The sequence below is a fragment of the Moschus berezovskii genome, chromosome 16 (genome assembly GCF_049115385.1).
Source record: "Moschus berezovskii isolate FMDL1 chromosome 16, NW_MosBer_1.0, whole genome shotgun sequence".
In the NCBI taxonomy this organism is placed as follows: Eukaryota; Metazoa; Chordata; class Mammalia; order Artiodactyla; family Moschidae; genus Moschus; species Moschus berezovskii.
Window position 1 is genome coordinate 60,086,568 of NC_142475.1, and position 19,510 is coordinate 60,106,077.

The window sequence follows — 19,510 nt, forward strand, 5'->3', positions numbered from 1 at the left end:
GAAGAGGTTCAGTTATTTGCTCTCCTCATCAGAGCACTCTTTGAAGGCAGGGACTATGACAGGTGGATATCTGCACTCTGGGCACCTACTGTTGGGTCCATTTTGGACACAGGAGATTTTTTTGTTTAATAAGTTAAATATAAGAAATGTCACCTGGGTTTATGGTTGCCATATGTATGCAAGATTCATGTAAATCTTTCCTTTTTCTTACATCTTATTTTACAGATTGCTCTTCAAGTAGATTTTTTCTAAATGTTTGGTACAAATAAAGATTCTTTGTGTAACCAACCATTCTCCAACTGACCTGTCACCAGTGCCATATCAAAAGTGTTCAAAGCTCCCTGGCTGCCAGTAAGATAAGTAGATTTCTTATCTGTTAGTCACATTCCTCCATAATCTTGCCTCCACCTTATCTTCATTAGCTGCATGTTTCAGATTCCTTAAAGAAATGATCTGAATATACAGTCTATTAAATGATACTTCTGAAATTTCCAATCAGGAATTCTGCACTATTATCTCTCCTTATACTACTGGTTATAAGAACCTCCACTTGAAGGTCCTGGTCCCAAATCTTATCTCTTACTTTATCATGCCTTTTCTCTTAGGTACAAAGAAACTAATCTCTGCTTCTCCAGATGGTGTATATCCTTCCAAGTTCATTTCTTCTGTGAATCTTCGCAGAGATTGCCAACTCAGAGTGAGTGATACCTTCCTGATTTAAAGGCAGAAACTTTACCCCTGTTTTACTTAACATTTTACTTTCTAATTTATGCACTGTGATTTAATATTTAGTATGCTTTCACTTTATATCAATGGATGGAAAGTTAAGACAGGTACCGTATCTTAGAGTTACTTATATGCTATGAATTATCCAGGATATTTGGCAGCCAATATATTTAACTGATTAGCCTCAGTTAAACAGATTAGCCTTTATACAGTTCCTTAAATCAGATTTGATTGAAAATAAGATATAGCTCATAAATTAATGTTAAGATAACCAAAAAGTTTTCACAGTTGGCTACCTTTTAAAGCAACCTCTGGAACTCAAAACCATGTAACTTTTTTTTGTTCCTATCTATTTAACACTAAACTAAAGGAGTCTTAGAAAAGTTAGTGAAAGTGAAGTCACTCAGTTGTATCCGACTCTTTGCGACCCCATGGACTGTAGCCTACCAGGCTCCTCCGTCTATGGGATTGTCCAGGCAAGAATACTGGAGTGGGTTGTCATTTCCTTCTCCAGGAGATCTTCCCAACCCAGGGATTAAACCCAGGTCTCAAACCCAGGTCTCCCATAATGTAGGCAGATGCTTTACTGTCTGAGCCACCAGGGAAATTCTCTAGAAAAGCTAAGACAGTGTCAAATAAAATCAATCAAACGCAGCTGCTCTGAATCCTGTAGTCTTTCATAAAAAAGTAATTTTTATAAAAAATTAAAAAGCACTTAAGTAAAAAGAGAACAAACTCTGCCTGGAATATTCTCCCTTTACTTCTCAATTCTCTTCTGAAAACTGTGTGGCCAACCCTATTTATTCTTTGGATCTTAGCCTGGATTTCCCTCCTTCAGGCATTCCTTCTTCCAAGTCCAAATCAGCTATCATTCCCACCTACTCCCTGTACTTCACTTCTCTATCACAGCATTCTTTCACATAGTATTGCAGTTGCCAATTTACTTGTCTATGAGCTTGGTGAGAGCAGAAGGCCATGTCTGTATTCACAGCTGTGTTCTTGGCATTCTGTAAATAATCTGAGACTAGTTCATAAATTTAGGAACTACACACACTAAGAACATCACCTGTCCATCATTCTGAATATATGCCTAATCTAAGAAAAAAATCTGAAAACCAGGCAAGCAAGCACGGATCATTTAAAGGTTAAAAAAAAGAGAAGTATAAAAATAGTAGTGTACATGATGAGATTTGGGAGTAAAAGTAGAGAAATGAAATTAGGGAAACCTTAGGGAGATCAGCAGGGGGGAAGGATGGGTCAGCAAAGAGAAGGATCAGGAGATGTAGATCAAATTACTTTTGGATCTTCCGGGAAAATGTTGTCCACCAGGCGTTTGTAGCGAGGACGCAGAGCAGAACAGCAGCAACACACTCCTGTTCAAAAAAGAATAAAATCACAAAGTATGGCAATTAATCATACTGTAAACTGATCTAAAAGTTCAAGTTCTGAGTATTTATGGGTTATTGAAAATAAAGGGGAAAAGTTCAAACAGCCAGAACCAGAAATGGGCATGCAAATTCAATTATTAAGTAAGAAATGAAAAAGTCAAATTTCTCCTCCCCTTCCCAAAGACACCAGGTCAAAATGAACATTGTGATGAATTATTCCAGAGTTTTGAACTGAACTGTTCTGGAGCGTGTGTGTGTGTACATGCATGCATGACTACCAAATTCACCTTATAAAGTATATACGTAATTGGTACCCCCACCTCACTTCCTTTCTGATCTCATCTTCTACTACTCTCTGCAACATCCCCTACTTACCTTCTCCCAAACCCCACTTTTCCTGCCAGGCCCAATCCACTCAGTTCCATCTACAATGGTCTCAAAATGGTAGTTCGCTACACCAGGAAGTGTAGCTGGTGAAAATAGTTAACACCTTTATCTACACGATGAATTATATAAAGAAGCCACAACAGAGAGAGAATCAACCTCAAGGGAAAGTCCAGGAATTTCAAAAACTGTTCAAAGACTGCTCAGTACATTTTCCATTGCTGGCATCTAGGAAAAAGACCTAGGTTCACTCCAATTCTTTCACTTAAGGGGCCCCATGACCTTGAGGGAAAGTACATCATCTCACTGGAAAGAACTCTGTGAGGAGGAGGAGGGATCCGTTTTCGTGTCCTACAAACTAATAACTTAACAGGAATGTTGGTTTTGAGCCACTATACAACCATTCCCATGATTTATGAAACTGGGGTATGTGTGTCTGTGGCTAAGTGTGCATGTGTATGTATTTAGAAACCAAATTATGGCATGAGAGAACACAAGCTAGAAGTTAAGGGAACCCAGACCTAAGCAGACTTCTACCATCTCATCGAGTTATGTTATTCAACAGACAACTTCTCCAGATCTCACTTTGCTCATGAAGCATACATAACTCATGCAGGCAGCAGTATCATGTCAAGTGAGTGCCTAACACGACAAAACATGTAAGACTGAGTCCAGATTTGCAGTAGAATGGAGTCATTATGCTGATAAAAACAAGACAGAATTAAGACATGTACAGCAATTTTGGTGATTATAAAGTAATGCACATACATTATTTAACATTTCCAGCAAATTAGTGAGATAGTTATCACTACCACTTTACAAGAAACTGTAGAAGAACCGACCAAGTAATTTACTCAGCAGCAATGGCAAGGTGAGAATCCAACGCCTAACTCTGAAACCTCACGCTCTTTCCACGAAACCACTGATACCAGCAGTCAAATCAATCAACATGCAGATGTTTCATTTGCACATACTACTCCCCAAGCACCACATCAGATGCCACAGACACAAGAAAGTGTAAGAGTCAAGGTCTCTGCCCTTGAGTTTATAAACTGTCATAAAAAATAGTAAATAATTCAACAGCATATATTTAGGCCCACATGTAGATAATATAAAATGCTGTCTACTGTTCAGGATGCTTTCTACTTTAAAAGGAGAAAAAAATTCCAGAGTCCATCAGGGGATTTTTTTTTTTTCAGACTAACTTCAAAATATCTGAACTATTTTTAAAGTCCAAAGGCAAAACACAGGCCTGATTATTAGAAAGAAAAGCAAGGGTAAAAGCAAAGTAAGCGAAAGTCATATTCCTGTGTCAAATATACCTAATATAAAAATACTTCAGATGAATATTAATACACAGAAATAAATTAAAATCAAATATGTATCAAGTGATTAACTTACACAGGCCACTGAGCTGGGTATTGCAATGATGAAAGAAGCTTATAGCCTGATAAGAAGATTAGGAGGAATACTTTGCTACACTAATGCAAGGCCAAATATAGAAAATTCAAATTGCTATTACGGCAAAGAGACTGGCAATGGAACTGAAAAACAACTCCCCAAGCTTCAAGTTTCCTGTTAGAATGATAAATTATGTAATTTTCAATAGGCTAAGAATTCTTAATAAGGTATTAAGTCTCATTTACATTGGCATTTTCTGATATTATACACTCTTTTTAGTTTTAAAAAAGCTTACAAAAAATGGGGACTTTGGAATACACGTAATATCCAATTCTCTCTTTGAAGAAGCATAGGGTCTCTTGGATGAGACAGATGAGAAAAATGACACAATGCCCAGTACGGGGTAAAGGCAGAGGCTCTGGAGTCAGACAGGTCTGAGGTGAACCCAACATCGTTTACTGTCCAGTTAGGCAGGCACATACATTATTTTCTCTTATCTTACCTATGTTTCCTCATCAGCATAGTAACACCTTCTTCATATTTATTGGGAAAATGAAATAAAATAATATGTAAAGTTCTTATTAAGGGTGTAACATTTGTTAAGCATCCAACAGATTGGTAGTTATTATTACTAATGCTAATATATAAGTGGAGGACAGAGGAACTTGGCAAGTTATAGCCCATGAGGCTGCAAAGGAGTCAGACAGACTGAGTGACTAAACAAAACCAAATAAGATAAGAACTACAATCAGGGTAACTGAGGTGTGTGAGGGCCCTTGAGACAGTCTTTCCAACAGTGTGAAAACCTCTGCTGAGAATCAATCATCTAAACAGCCAACAAATTCTCCCTGTGCCAACGGCTTTCAATAACAAGACCCGCGTCCAAGGGGATGACTGCTTCTGAACATGATGTGTGCAGCACTATGCTAAGTACCTGACAGCATTATTCATGCACTCCTACAGCAACTCTCTGAGAGGGTTAGCAGCAACTTTGACAAAGCAGCAAAGGAGCTAAGGGAGGCTCATTTGTCCCATATCCCATATCGAACAGCTGGTACATACAGAGGAGCAGAGATTCCAACCAGACATGATGACTTTAAAGGGTAACTGCCACACTAAACTGCAGTCCATGGGGTCACAAAGAGTCAGACACGACTGAGCAACTAAACAAGAACCACAAAACTCAAGGACTGGACACTTTCTAAACTCCTTTAAACATTTTAGCTCTCCACAAACCATGCCCAATGGACATGACTGCAGGAACAAGTCTGAGAGACGAGGAGTGCCCAGCCATAGAGGGAAACACACGGTCACAGTACGTTTCTCCAGGAAGTCCAAACAAAAACAACTTCTTGACCTCTTACTGAACATGAAAACTGACCAATCAAGAGATAGCTGAAACGATGTTTAAAAGCTTCAATTTACTCAGGTTTCTATAAAATGATAACACTGAAGGTAATATGAGGTGAAAGTGAGTGGTAATTGTAATCACAAAAGAGAGAACTCTATCGGCTATTTTAAATAAGAGAATACTGTGTTTATCAACATCACAAGAACAAATAAAATGAAAGCACTGGACCTACTCAGGCACAGAAGTGTGGGGGACGCCCCTGTTGAAGTCAATTCATAAGGCTTTTCGAGTTCAGCTGCAGGTACCTGAACATAGTCCTTCATGTTGTAAGAGACGAGTTTCTAGTCGCTCTTCCAGCTCTTAGATCCTTTTACCTCCTGTTCAGGAAGTGCCTAGTTCACTTTACTTGTAATTAAATTAGCAGAGGATACTAGTATACTGTAACGTATCTACTTGTTGACATCAAACATAAAGCTATCAAGTACTTGATAATATCCGTATCGAATTCTGCTAGCAAGGCCAAATAGCTTAAATAGATATGATTAAACTACTGCATTGTTAGTTTACTAAAGACAGATTTTTAAACAGTTTGAATAAGAAAATAAACCTATTTTCTATTTTTTCCTTAAAGCTTTTAATTCTTCCTCATCTTAGCTTCCCATCCCTTCCAACAAACTACTTACTTCTCGACCTCTTCCCAACTTTCTCTTTTCCAAAGGAAAACGGGGGCTAAGAGTAGCATAGAAAGGCTCAAGCAACTGGCAGGTCTAAGCAATAACTTCCTTTAAATTTAATCCTAACACATAAAGGAGAAGGTAATTCACTATTCTCCTCCTGTAGCATACGGAATTCAGAACTCGACTTACGATACAGTAGGAGAAATAGGAAATCTCAAGTGGGTAACTGAACTATGGAAAAACTGAACTGGGGCATAGCTGGAAGGAAAAGTTACGACCAAGAAGGGTGCCAAGCTGTGTCTTATAGTGGTGTGCAGACAGGCTCATGGGGCAATCTGTTCAATAATGCTCTCTGAGCCTTAGTCAGGAAACAGAAAAATCCATCTACCAATCTCGCAGGGTTAGGAGTACTAAAAAAAAAAAAAAAATGCCTGGAATGTAGAAGTCACTTTAAAAACACTACACACACACATTTATGTTAGTAAATTTTGCATACTCCTAAATTAACCATTTCTTCTTTAGAGACACCCAAGACATGTGAATTTACCAGTGTCACCAAGTTCTCCCCGCAGACAGATGTGAGATATATTGGCCTCTAGAATCCTCCTTCTCTGATGGTGAGGTGTTACGAATAATTTCTAACCCATTCTGAGCCAACAGGCATTCAGCAACTGCATAGAAGGCCTCACAGCTGAGCTGACAGAAGCATGGACCAGGTGCATGGGTACTCTGAGGTGCTGGGAGAATTCTGCTTCACAGGCCAGCATTCCACTGAATACCACTGTTCTGTAATGACATTCGCTTTCCTAATGCAGCTCTGTAAGTGTGGGGGCTTGGATAATTAAGGCCCCTTTTAAAATAAGCTATACTTTCAACTAACTATACTATCCGATGATAATTTAAATCTAACTGGAAATATTAATGTCTCCATTACCAAATTACTAGTAATTAAAACAATTAGTGTTTATTATTAAATATCTCCATAGCACTGGATACCTGGGATACAGCTATCCTCTAAAACAAAAACAGTAAGTTACTATCACTGTCACTGAAGCTGAAGAATGCTTAGATCTTCCAATGGAAACCAACTGTATTAGGTTTGTCTCGCGATCTGTTAAAGGAAAAAAATCATAGTATCTATACCTTCTACACAGCAATTATCTCAGTTTATAATTCTTAAGTGTAATACATTAGGAATTTGTTGGTATATTTAGGACTTACTAAATCTCATATTTTTAAATGGGAATAGCTATGATTACTGGATTCTGGTCCTTATGGTATTTCGATCATTGCACCTAAAACAAATTATTGTACTTATTTACACACAGATTTGTCTTTCGCACCAGAATGTGTCACATCAATATGAAGTCCATATATTTTGTTCATTGTTGCATGTCTGGAATATAACAGACATTCACAAAAAACGCTCCTTCACTTAATGAATGTGGACCCAAGGTTCACTGATAAAACAAATTTACTATCTGCTGATATGTACTACACAAACCAAAATGATAAGAAAACTGTCCACCACAAAATATTAAATAAATGCCAGAACCATATAATTTCTCCAATGAATAGCTGACAACATCAACTGAATCACTTTAAACAATTCATGTTTTATTTTTAGACCTGGCAGAAGCTATCAGTAATCAAGTTGAAAAGAGAGAGCATGTTTTCCTATTAGAAGATTTTAAAAATTCATTACTTCGAGTCCTCTAAGCTCTGTGGTATCAAAACCCTTGAAAAGACTTTGCATCACATATATTCTCTTCAAGGTTGAAATTAAAAGCTATTCATTCAGTTAGTGTCAGAACAAGACACTTACTTCATACCATTAAAAGACTTAGTAATATTACAGTCACACTCACACATCCCTCCCAAGTAACTAACACTTAACACGTAAATTTACACACACCATTCACCCACACATACACTACTTATAAAGCCTGTAATATGGGTGATACTCCTGCACTTCAACCTGAGTACATGGCACTGTGGTAAGAACTACAGAGAGTCAAAAAGGTAACTCCTTGAAAAGACAAAGGTTTAAAAATTAAAATTTAGAGAGAGGCTCAAGAGAGAGGGGTCCCGTATATAATTATGACTGATTCATGTTGCTGTACAGCATAAACCAGCACAATATTGTAAAGCGATTTCCCTCCAATTAGAAAATAAATAAAAATTGAAATTGAAAACAAGATTTGGACAACACTGGAGGACAAGAGCTATCTAATGTCAAATAGACCACATGGCTACAGGGCCACAGAAGTTGAGAGAAGAGAGAAAGCACTCCTAGCTCACGTGAAAGAAGGTTTTATGAAGGACATGGGAGCTGAGCTGAGGGCTCCCCCTGAAGAACGAGTAGAACTATAAGGAAACTGGAGACAGTGGAGGACAATTACAGGCAGATGGAACAGTGCAAGTTTCACTACGGAGGATGGCACACGGAAAACCCCAAATGCGTGTTCTAATGACCCAGAGCTTAGAAAGGAAGGAACGTAGGAGGTGGCACAAAGGAAGCATCGAAAAGGTCTGCTGAATAATTAGACAGGAGTCAAAGAAAAATGGGAACAAAATAGTCTTATCTTCAGGAAAGTGTTCCTTTTAAAATGATTCTAATCCATTAGAGGAGTATTTTATTACATGACTCTTTCCGTAAGTAATTCTATACCATCTTTCTTCTCATTCTCAATTTCACTATTTGTTTTTTATTCCCAGGCACAAAAACTTTACGGAAAAGAGGACAACAAAGGCATTAAATGGAATTAAAGCTCCAATTCTTTTTTAAAAGATGGTCTTTCCACTGCATTGCAATACTTGCCTATGCAAAAGGCATAACGTAGACAAAAGTCTATACGTTACAAAACTATTCTGAAACACTGTCTGTAGGAAAAGAAAACAGCTTTTCTTGTTCTGAGTCAACTCGTGATTGATCAGTCTATACTTAACACATTTTTCCCCACTATCACAATTTTAAAGAAAAACAAAAAAGGTACTGTTTACTTACAAATAGTCAATTTACAGATTTATACCTAGATTTTACTGTATTCTATCACACTTAACTGAAAAAAATTATTACAGCAGACTTAACCTAAGCAATAAAATATACAATAGGCATGGTTTTTAGAAAATGTAATTCTGTTAAGACTGCATTTGAAAACCTTTTGGAATCAACATACAGGGGAAAAAAAGAAACAAAAATTAAAATAAGGAAATATAATGCTCTATTCATTTCATCTTACATTGGCTTAGTTGGCAAAGCAAATAAGAAAGGATCCACTGAGTGACACAGAAACCAGAGCTGCAGACAGGAAAGCAAAGTACTGACACCTCTGTCTCCACCACCATTAGGACACAACACAGAGTTCACGTCTACTTCTAAGACCAGACTGCACGACTGGACTCTGCGTGCCACAGACCTTCTCTTTCAATGAGCCCGGGTGGTCCTGGATGGGAACACACAGCACTGCAGTGTCCTGGTCTCCGGAGGTAAGAAATTAGATGAGGCAGAACTGAAACTGAAATAGCAGGTGATCTTCCTTTTGTTTAACAGACAAAATACCGACTAAATGTCCTCTGTGATAATGTCAGTACTACTTTCAGTAGCTCACAGTCTGACAGGACAAGATAGTCATATACAAAGATAATTGTAACTCGATGGGGTAACAGCCAAGACAGAAGAGACTGCTATCGGAGAACAGGAGTGTGACCCTAACCGTCCTGCAAAAAGTAATGACTAAACTAAGCTTAAATTAGGAATTCAGCAAAAAAGGGAGGATCATTCCAGATGGGGAGAGACACATGTCAAGAACAAGAGTTTTAATTTCCAAACAAATCATAAAGTTCTGCAGCATAAGAGAAATGGTTAGACAAACCTGTAGGAAGCTGACGTGGAAATCAACTCAAAGTAGAAGGCACAAAGAGAGATGAGTCAAAAGTAACAGACAGGATAGTCTGAACAAGTGACTGGACGGTGGTGTCCAATAAGGAACAGAGGAAGATAAATCTGGGGGTGGGAGGAGGATATCAGAAAGAGAATAAATTTTACTCTGCACATGTTACATTTGAGGTTACAAACCTAAAAGTGAGACATCTTGTAGTAGGCAAATGATTTAGTTAGAAATAAAAATTTAAGAACCAAAAGCATATAAACGATAGCAAAAGCAAACTAGTTTAACTAGCTGAAGTCAACAAAGAAACACAGGATGGAATTAAGAGAATTCTGGGGAAAGCAGGCATTTAAGGAGTGACTAGCTGACTGAGTGACTTCACTTTCACACACTGGAGAAGGAAATGGCAACCCACTCCAGTGTTCTTGCCTGGAGAATCCCAGGGACGGGGGAGCCTGGTGGGCTGCCGTCTATGGGGTCGCACAGAGTTGGACACGACTGAAGTGACTTAGCAGCAGCAGCAGCGAGGGAAGTGAAAGGGAAGACATTTAAAGAGACAGGAAGAGAACTATAAAAGGAACAGTGGCAGAGAAAACAAAGGAGAGGTTTCCAAACTGCACGCCTTCTGTGAAAGTGCCAACTTACACAGATAAAAGAAATAAGAACTCCAAACACAGGAAAAAGGAAATACTCTAAGAACAAGGAAAGAGCAGAAAAAGAAATTAAGAGCATTTAAAAAAAAACACATGAAAGTGAAAAATTTCATATTTTACAGTAATATAAATTAAAATTTCAAGACGTATTAAATATTTTAACCAAAAATAAATTAAAGCAGTGGCAGTTTCAGAATATCCAGAGTGAAAAATACTTTTCTACAGGCTCTACACTTGATGTGGGAAAAAATAGAGACTAATCACATAGTTTACAATGATTATAGGTTCTTATTAAAAATAAAATGATGGCTAATATGAAATATCCCTTAAAAGGACCTAGTAATACATCTATCTCAATTAGTTTTTAGTAAGATACAAGTCTTCTATCTGAAATACATAACTAGACTATGTTCTACAATATTTAGTAAATAATGAAGGATAAAAATAATTGATTACGGTGAAATAATTGCAAAATCAAAGTTCTACTAAAGATTGAAAGAAATAAAGCTACTGAAGAAAACCCCACACTTCCTTTGGCATGTGGTGTTGAAAACAGGATAAAAACATGATTTCTTCTAAAAAAAAATCAGTAATTGAGCACTGGTTTTATTCTAGTAATAGATACAATTTAACAGAAGTTTCACATCTAAGGAAGTCTTCCAAGACATTCAAAACACACTGTAACTGTTTCATGTCTAGTCATCAAAAGAGGTTTATAAAGCCTCTACTACATATTAAGTGCCAGAAATACAAGATGTGTGTTTTCCAAAGAAAGATACAATTCAAAAATTCTAGTTGTAACACTGTATTTGTATAAATTTGTATCATTTGCTGCTTTCATATTTAATATCCTTTGAAAGCAAATCCTTTCTATATAATTCTCTGGATGCTTTTCATCACATATCAGTGATCAGAAGTGGAGTGTAGCATATCATCAGTCTATAAGAGCTAATAAGTATCTTGCTGCTGCTGCTGCTAAGTCACTTCAGTCGTGTCTGACTCTGTGCGACCCCATAGATGGTAGCCCACCAGGCTCCACCGTCTCTGGGATTCTCCAGGCAAGAACACTGGAGTGGGCTGCCATTTCCTTCTCCAATGCATGAAAGTGAAAAGTGAAAGTGAAGTCGCTCAGTCGTGTCCGACTCTTCGCGACCCCATGGACTACAGCCTACCAGGCTCCTCCACCCATGGGATTTTCCAGGCAAGAGTACTGGAGTGGGTTGTCATTCCCTTCTCCAATAAGTATCTTGCTGCTGCTAAGTCACTTCAGTCGTGTCCGACTCTGTGTGACCCCATAGACGGAAGCCCACCAGGCTCCCCCGTCCCTGGGATTCTCCAGGCAAGAACACTGGAGTGGGTTGCCATTTCCTTCTCCAATGTGTGAAAGTGGAAAGTGAAAAGTGAAAGTGAAGTCGCTCAGTCGTGTCCGACCCTTAGTGACCCCACGGACTGCAGCCTACCAGGCTCCTCCATCCATGAGATTTTCTAGGCAATAGTACTGGAGTGGCTTGCCATTGCCTTCTCCGAATAAGTATCTTACTGTTAACCAAAAGGAATTCTGCCCTATTTCAGGGATTCTGTAAAAAAAAAAAAAAGAACTGCTGTTGGATCTGACTTAACTGTAGACACACTGTAGTATAGGATATCTGAAGGCTACTAAATGCAACTCAAAATGCTTAACAAAATCTTCATTCTTTTAGTTTAAAAAAATATTTAGCACAGAATGTATCTGGTAGTAAATGTCAAAATATCAGGTATCACCCAAATATTTAAAGGACATCATGTAAAAAAGGACTGGTCTGTGATGCCCTCAGAAGACAGAGTTGGACAGAAGTGGTCAAAATATTATAGAACTCCCTGAGTGCTTTCAGATAGGATTATCTGTCAGCTGCTGTCCAGATTCAAACCAGAGGTTAGATTAAGTAACCAAAGATTCCTTCTAATTCTAAAAGCACATGACATTCCAACTCAGCTGCAAAACATTTATGAATACTAATTATGTGGAAAGTACTATACAAGGTATTGTGGAAGGTACAGAAAAGACCAGCAATGTCAACTATTATGTAACAAGGACACATATGCTTTGATACTTCCCTTCTAAATTAATGTGCCATGCAGGTAACAAGAAAGTCTACTGAAGTTCTTGGTAAACAAAACACCATGAACCAAAACCAAATGAATGTTTAAAGTTCGAACCTTGACTCACAGTAAAAGCCTTTTATTTCTCCTCAGAAGCTGTCTGAATGTGACATTTCCAATTTGTGAAAGTTTAAAAAAAAAAACAAACCCTGACATTTCCAGATGCCTTTGAAAGGCTGTGCAGCTCATATAAAGCAAAATTAACACAGAAAGAATATGAGTACAAGACATTTCATTGTATGTCAGAAACATATTGAGAATATAATGGAAATAAACTTTTCCACCTTAGGCAAATTATAAGATAGTTCATTCAGAGCATACCTACAAAAACCCAAATCACTTATTTTACAAAATATATACAATAAATTTAATAGTTTATTTTAGCTACACACACAGATTTATTTAAAGATTTAAGAAGTGAAGTCAGTTACTTTACCAAAATAAAGATCTCCCCAATTTTCTTATACTTCATTGACAGGCCGGTCTTGGAGGTGAACCTGGACACAATCTCTACCTTTTCAGCTTTTTTCCCAAATAAAAACTGTGACTATTCACAGTTCTTAAAATCAATCCCCAAACTTCTTCATTTCCACGCATTTGCTCATACCATTCTATCTATATAGACTATACTATCTTCACAAAAAGTAGTACAGATCAGATGCATTCAGCAGTAAGATAAAAGACATTCCAATTACAAAGGCTCCTGGACTTGAAATTCATTGTAAATGCTAAAATAGTAGGTCCAACAATTTCAAATGTAATTCATAACACTGAGATGGTCAAAAAAGTATGAGACGAAAGGCACCTTAAAAAGAAAGGAAGAAAGGCATCTTTGCAACAATCTACTGAAGCAGGACAGAGTTGAAAGTGAAGCAGAACTCTGTACCTGGAAAACCAAGGCAGTGGCCTGACAAGACAGTGGGAGGGCTCTGAGTAATGAGGCTCAAGAATATTAATTTATGATAACAAAGTTGTCCATTTTCTAGTCAGGAATACTTGGAAGATTAGAGAAATTAAATGAAGCTAATTTTTGAAAGCAACGGACAAATGCTGCAGGTTGAATTGTGTCCCCAAAAAAGATGTGCTGAAGTCCTAGCCTCAGTACCTGTGATGGTGGCCTTACTTGGAAACAGTTTTTGCACATGGCATCAAATTAAAAGGAGCTCATCCTTGATTAGGGTGGACCCTTAATTCAAAGACTGGTCCCTCACAAAGAGAAAGATATGGGAGACACAAGAAGGCAGCCGCGTGAAGATAGGAAAGACAAGTTCTGCTGCTACAAACCAAGGCACTCTAAGGACTGCCAGCAGCCACTAGTGCCAGAAGAGGCAAGCAAGGATCCTTCCCTAGAACCTTGTGGGGAGCGTGGCCCTGGACATACCTTGATTTCAGACTTCTAGCTGCTGGAACTGTGACGATACTTTGCTGTCTTAAGCCATTCAGCTTATGGTATCTTGTTATTGCAGCTTAGAGAAACTAAAACAAGTAAGATTTCATAGAATGTGTAGATCAGTAAATTCTATATTTGCTTAAATATTAGGTATGTACCATTCCTGAAATCAGTTCAAATGCTAAAATGACTTGAAGTCAGGCTCCAGAGAATTTAGCGGCAGTGGTGGTTTAGTTGCTAAGTTGTGTCCAACTCTTGCGACCCCATGGACTGTAGCCTGCCAGGTTCCTCTGTCCATGGGATTTCCTACACAAGAATACAGGAGAGGGTTGCCATTTTCCTTCTCCAAGAGAAGTTAGTAGCATACCAAATAATTGAAGCATGAAAAGAATTTTTGTTCATTTCTACCAATTTTCTTCTGCGTTAGATATACTTCTCTTTAAGTAAATGAATATTTGGTTTCAGTACAAGAAAAAGTGACTATGCCATCTGTTTACATCAAAGTTTAAAAAATAAGCATGCTTTAAAACATGGAAATACTATAAGTAAAAGAAGTCATTTCACTTTCATGTCTCATATAGTTATTATGGACTGCACTGTTATCTCCTGCAAAGCTCATATGCTTAAGTCCTCTCAGGGCCTCAGAATGGGACCTTATTTAGAATAAGAGGTAATTCAGTTAGGATGAAATCATTAGCAGGGGCCCTAATCCAACATACCTGGTATCCTTATAAAAGGGGAAATTTTAGACACATGTGCATGCAGGGGGAGTTCCACACACACATGAAACTGGCCATCTATTAACACAAGCCAGGTAAAGAGACCTGGAACACACCTTCCCTCTCAACCCTCAGAGGGAACCAACCTTGATTTCAGACTTCTGACCTCCAGAACTGTACGCCAATAAATTCTCTGTTCAAAGTCACTCAGTTTGTGGTATTTTACTATAGCAGTCCTGGTCAACTAACAGAACATCAAACGCTAAATCCAAGTTCCCTAGGGCACAAATTCTGTTTGCAGGCATACAGTGCAAAACACAGTAGAAAACCAGAAGATCTAACACAATCTACCTCAGGAATATCCTGTTCTTATTACTCCCTATCTGTCAGTCTGATTCCTTCAGAACACATTCTACTACATTCCAAATTTTATCTTCCTTAATGCTTATAACCGTATGAGGTGGTATCAACATCTATAGGTTATAAATAGGAAATCAAAACGATGAAAGTAATTTGTCCGAGGTCACTCAACTAGAAGTGGCGGACCCCCTTAAGAGTCTGTGCTCTTAACAGTTTCTATACTGTACTGTCTTCCTGAGATGGCTTTTTCTTTAAGTTTTAAAATAATATGCACTGTTTAATATTGACTAGAGAAACAGTCAAAATACAGCTACTCAAAAGATGACACTACTGTTACCACAGCTCTCCATGGGTATAAGAACCAAGTCAGACAGTAGAGAATGGAGAAGTGACACCCTGCCTGAGAACCTGTCATATTATAAAACGTCATATTCCCACATATGGTCTTTCCTTGTGGCTCAGCTGGGACAGAATGTGCCTGCAATGTGGGAGACCTGGGTTCAAAAGATCCCCTGGAGAAGGGAACAGCTACCCACTCCAGTATTCTGGCCTGGAGAATTCCACGAACTGTTTAGTCCACGGGGTTGCAAAGAGTTGGACATGACTGAGTGACTTTCACTTTTCCCACTTCCAGAAATTATCTTCCTTTCCTATTATAGGTTACTCTGAGCTCTAAAATGTCCCTAATGGTACAAGAACATCATGAAATGAAGAATGAGAAACTTTTATTAGGCTATTAGATTGCCCCCACGAGAAGTTACTGGTGAGTTCCAAGAATACCAGAGAGTGAACAAGAGCTATATGGAGCTCAGTTCAGTTCAGTCGCTCAGTCGTGTCCGACTCTCTGCAACCCCATGAATCACAGCACGCCAGGCCTCCCTGTCCATCACCAACTCCCGGAGTTCACTCAAACTCATGTCCATAGAGTCGGTGATGCCACCCAGCCATCTCATTCTCTGTCGGCCCCGTCACCTCCTGCCCCCAATCCCGCCCAGCATCAGAGTCTTTTCCAGTGAGTCAACTTGTCGCATGAGGTGGCCAAAGTATTGCAGTTTCAGCTTTCAGCTTTTAGCATCAGTCCTTCCAATGAACACCCAGGATTGATCTCCTTTAGAATGGACTGGTTGGATCTCCTTGCAGTCCAAGGGACTCTCAAGAGTCTTCTCCAGCACCACAGTTCAAAAGCATCAATTCTTCGGCGATCAGCTTTCTTCACAGTCCAACTCTCACATCCATACATGACCACTGGAAAAACCATAGCCTTGACTAGACGGACCTTGGTTGGCAAAGTAATATCTCTGCTTTTTAATATACTATCTAGGCTGGTCATAACTTCCCTTCCAAGGAGTAAGCAGGTTTTAATTTCATGGCTGCAATCAGCATCCACAGTGATTTTGGAGCCCAAAAAAATAAAGTCTGACACTGTTTCCACTGTTTTTCCATCTATTTCCCATGAAGTGATGGGACCAAATGCCATGATCTTTGTTTTCTGAATGTTGAGCTTCAACATTCGGCCAACCTTTTCACTCTCCTCTTTCACTTTCATCAAGAGGCTTTTGAGTTTCTCTTCACTTCCTGCCGTAAGGGTGGCGTCATCTGCAAATCAAATCCCTTATGATTATACAGTGGAAGTGAGAAATAGACTAGATCTGATAGATAAGAGTGCCTGATGAACTCTGGACGGAGGTTCGTGACATTGTACAGGACACAGGGACCGAGACCATCCCCATGGAAAAGAAATGCAAAAAAGCAAAATGGCTGTCTGAGGAGGCCTTACAAATAGCTGTGAAAAGAAGAGAAGCGAAAAGCAAAGGAGAAAAGGAAAGATATAAGCATCTGAATGCAGAGTTCCAAAGAATAGCAAGGAGAGATAAGAAAGCCTTCCTCAGCGATCAATGCAAAGAAATAGAGGAAAACAACAGAATAGGAAAAACAAGAGATCTTTTCAAGAAAATCAGAGATTCCAAGGGAATATTTCATGCAAAGATGGGCTCGATAAAGGACAGAAATGGTATGGACCTAACAGAAGCAGAAGATATTAAGAAGAGGTAGCAACAATACACAGAAGAACTGTACAAAAAAGATCTTCATGACCAAGATAGTCACGATAACGTGATCACTCACCTAGAGCCAGACATCTTGGAATGTGAAGTCAAGTGGGCCTTAGAAAGCATCACTACGAACAAAGCTAGTGGAGGTGATGGAATTCCAGTTGAGCTATTTCAAATCTTGAAAGATGATGCTGTGAAAGGGCTGCACTCAATATGCCAGCAAATTTGGAAAACTCAGCAGTGGCCACAGGACTGGAAAAGGTCAGTCTTCATTCCAATCCCAAAGAAAGGCAATGCCAAAGATTGCTCAAACTACCGCACAATTGCACTCATCTCACATGCTAGTAAAGTCATGCTCAAAATTCTCCAAGCCAGGCTTCAGCAATATGTGAACCGTGAACTCCCAGATGTTCAAGCAGGTTTTAGAAAAGGCAGAGGCACCAGAGATCAAATTGCCAACATCCGCTGGATCATGGAGAAAGCAAGAGAGTTCCAGAAAAACATCTATTTCTGCTTCATTGACTATGCCAAAGCCTTTGACTGTGTGGATCACAATAAACTGTGGAACATTCTGAAAGAGATGGGAATCCCAGACCACCTGACCTGCCTCTTGAGAAACCTGTATGCAGGTCAGGAAGCAACAGTCAGAACTGGACATGGAACAACAGACTGGTTCCAAATAGGAAAAGGAGTACGTCAAGGCTGTATACTGTCACCCTGCTTATTTAACTTATATGCAGAGTACATCATGAGGAACGCTGGGCTGGAAGAAGCACAAGCTGGAATCAAGACTGCTGGGAGAATTATGGAGCTCAGCCACTGGAAAAAGGGAGACAGAACCTCATCACTTTACAAAATCACAGCCAAGCGACGACTGCTGTCTTAAAAGTTTTCTTACCTACTGTGACAACAAAATACTCCCAAAATTACCAAAGAAAATAACAAAAACATTTATAAATAAACTTTCACAAAATTCCAGCAGCAAATCTATATGCAAAGCAAGTCCCAGTTTTGAAGCTATGGCCCATTTTTTATTTTATAAAAATAAGGCAGGAATCCTTTGCCTTATTACAATGTGGGCATACAGAGGGAAAAGTCCAGTTAATTCTCCCCTCGACAGATTAAAGCACTCATTTTGGGATTATGGCAAATCTGATACTGGATGATTTCAGACTTTTAAACTTAAAATATATGTGTAAGCTTTAATTTCTGACCTATAATAAAGAGGTTAAAAAGAACTAGAATTTCAGAATCTTGCCACTCAGTATCTTTCATTTTAGCATGTCTCCTAACACAGTGCAATTTATCGAATTATGAGCCCTACTGAAATAAAACCTGGGAGAAAGGAAAGGTTGGGCATCCAGGAGTTGACATTTATAATCACTGCTTGGGTAATCTGTACCATTTTTGTTTCACATAAAAATCAAGTCTTACCATATACTTAATATAGGTAAATGGTATGCAAATTCTATATCTTAATAGAGCTTTTTAAAAAGTCCATTATTTCCATCAGTATACTTACTGTGACCTTAGTAAGTATTTGTTATACTATTGTCCACAACAAAAACCTGGATATTACAAAGATAAAGGTAGGGCTTTCTGCAAATTTTTAGCTAAGCTCTTAAACACACATACACAAACACGCACCACCAAATCCAATTTCCGCCTAAATGAGTTAAGGCACTGTAGTCCAGGAAAATAAACCCTCAAATCCTAAATCAAAGATATTCACTTGTCACCATTACAAATTCAAAGAATCCACCATAAAGATCTTTCTCAGTGAACCACATTCATCTGAGTTACTTTTAATTAAAAATTCTCTGAATATTTCAAAAGTAGGATATAAGTTATTTCAGGCAAAATCCAAAACAGCATTAAAATTCCTCAATTGCTTAAATATTAATATATTTTTATTTCCTCATTAGTCAGAGAGTAACAGAAGTGTTAAATCTGGCTACGTGCAGCGGGAGGGCAGGGCGCTATTTGTAACTTCCAAAATTATTTTTAGAACAAATACATTCAATATACCAACAGCCTTGAGTCTTCTTACAGAGTTCACAACACCCACAGTGTCTATGCCATATGCTGAAGATTTTCATTCCAATTGAGATGGTTAATTTTTCTGATTAAACAGTAAAGGAAAAAAGTGGGAGCACTCTAGTTACATACCTAAACAGAATATACTTTTCTCTATCCGAAGTTTGAAGACACCAAAATGTAACAGGACTTGCTGACATGTACAAGCCAAGCATAAAGTTTATTTTCACAAAACTAAGCTACGAAGTTAAACCTTCAAGGTTCAGCGCTTGACAGAGTCTCCCAAAACTGCCAAAGAAACCACACTCTAAACATTTTGTATTTACTCCAGATGAGACTTTGGT

General features: G+C 38.5%; 1 protein-coding gene across 2 annotated transcripts in view; it reads right to left on the reverse strand.

Annotated features, from left to right (window-relative positions):
* Positions 1–19,510, reverse strand: part of EFR3A (EFR3 homolog A) — an 82,391-nt gene that overhangs the window by 51,281 nt on the left and 11,600 nt on the right. The window contains exon 2 of one of the 2 annotated variants that reach the window (XM_055431580.2): positions 2,023–2,099. In XM_055431580.2, coding sequence (XP_055287555.2) covers positions 2,023–2,099 — 77 coding nt within the window. Of the gene's footprint in view, positions 1–1,952; positions 2,100–19,510 lie in introns of those variants that run through there. The other variant, XM_055431581.2, reaches the window with a different exon arrangement.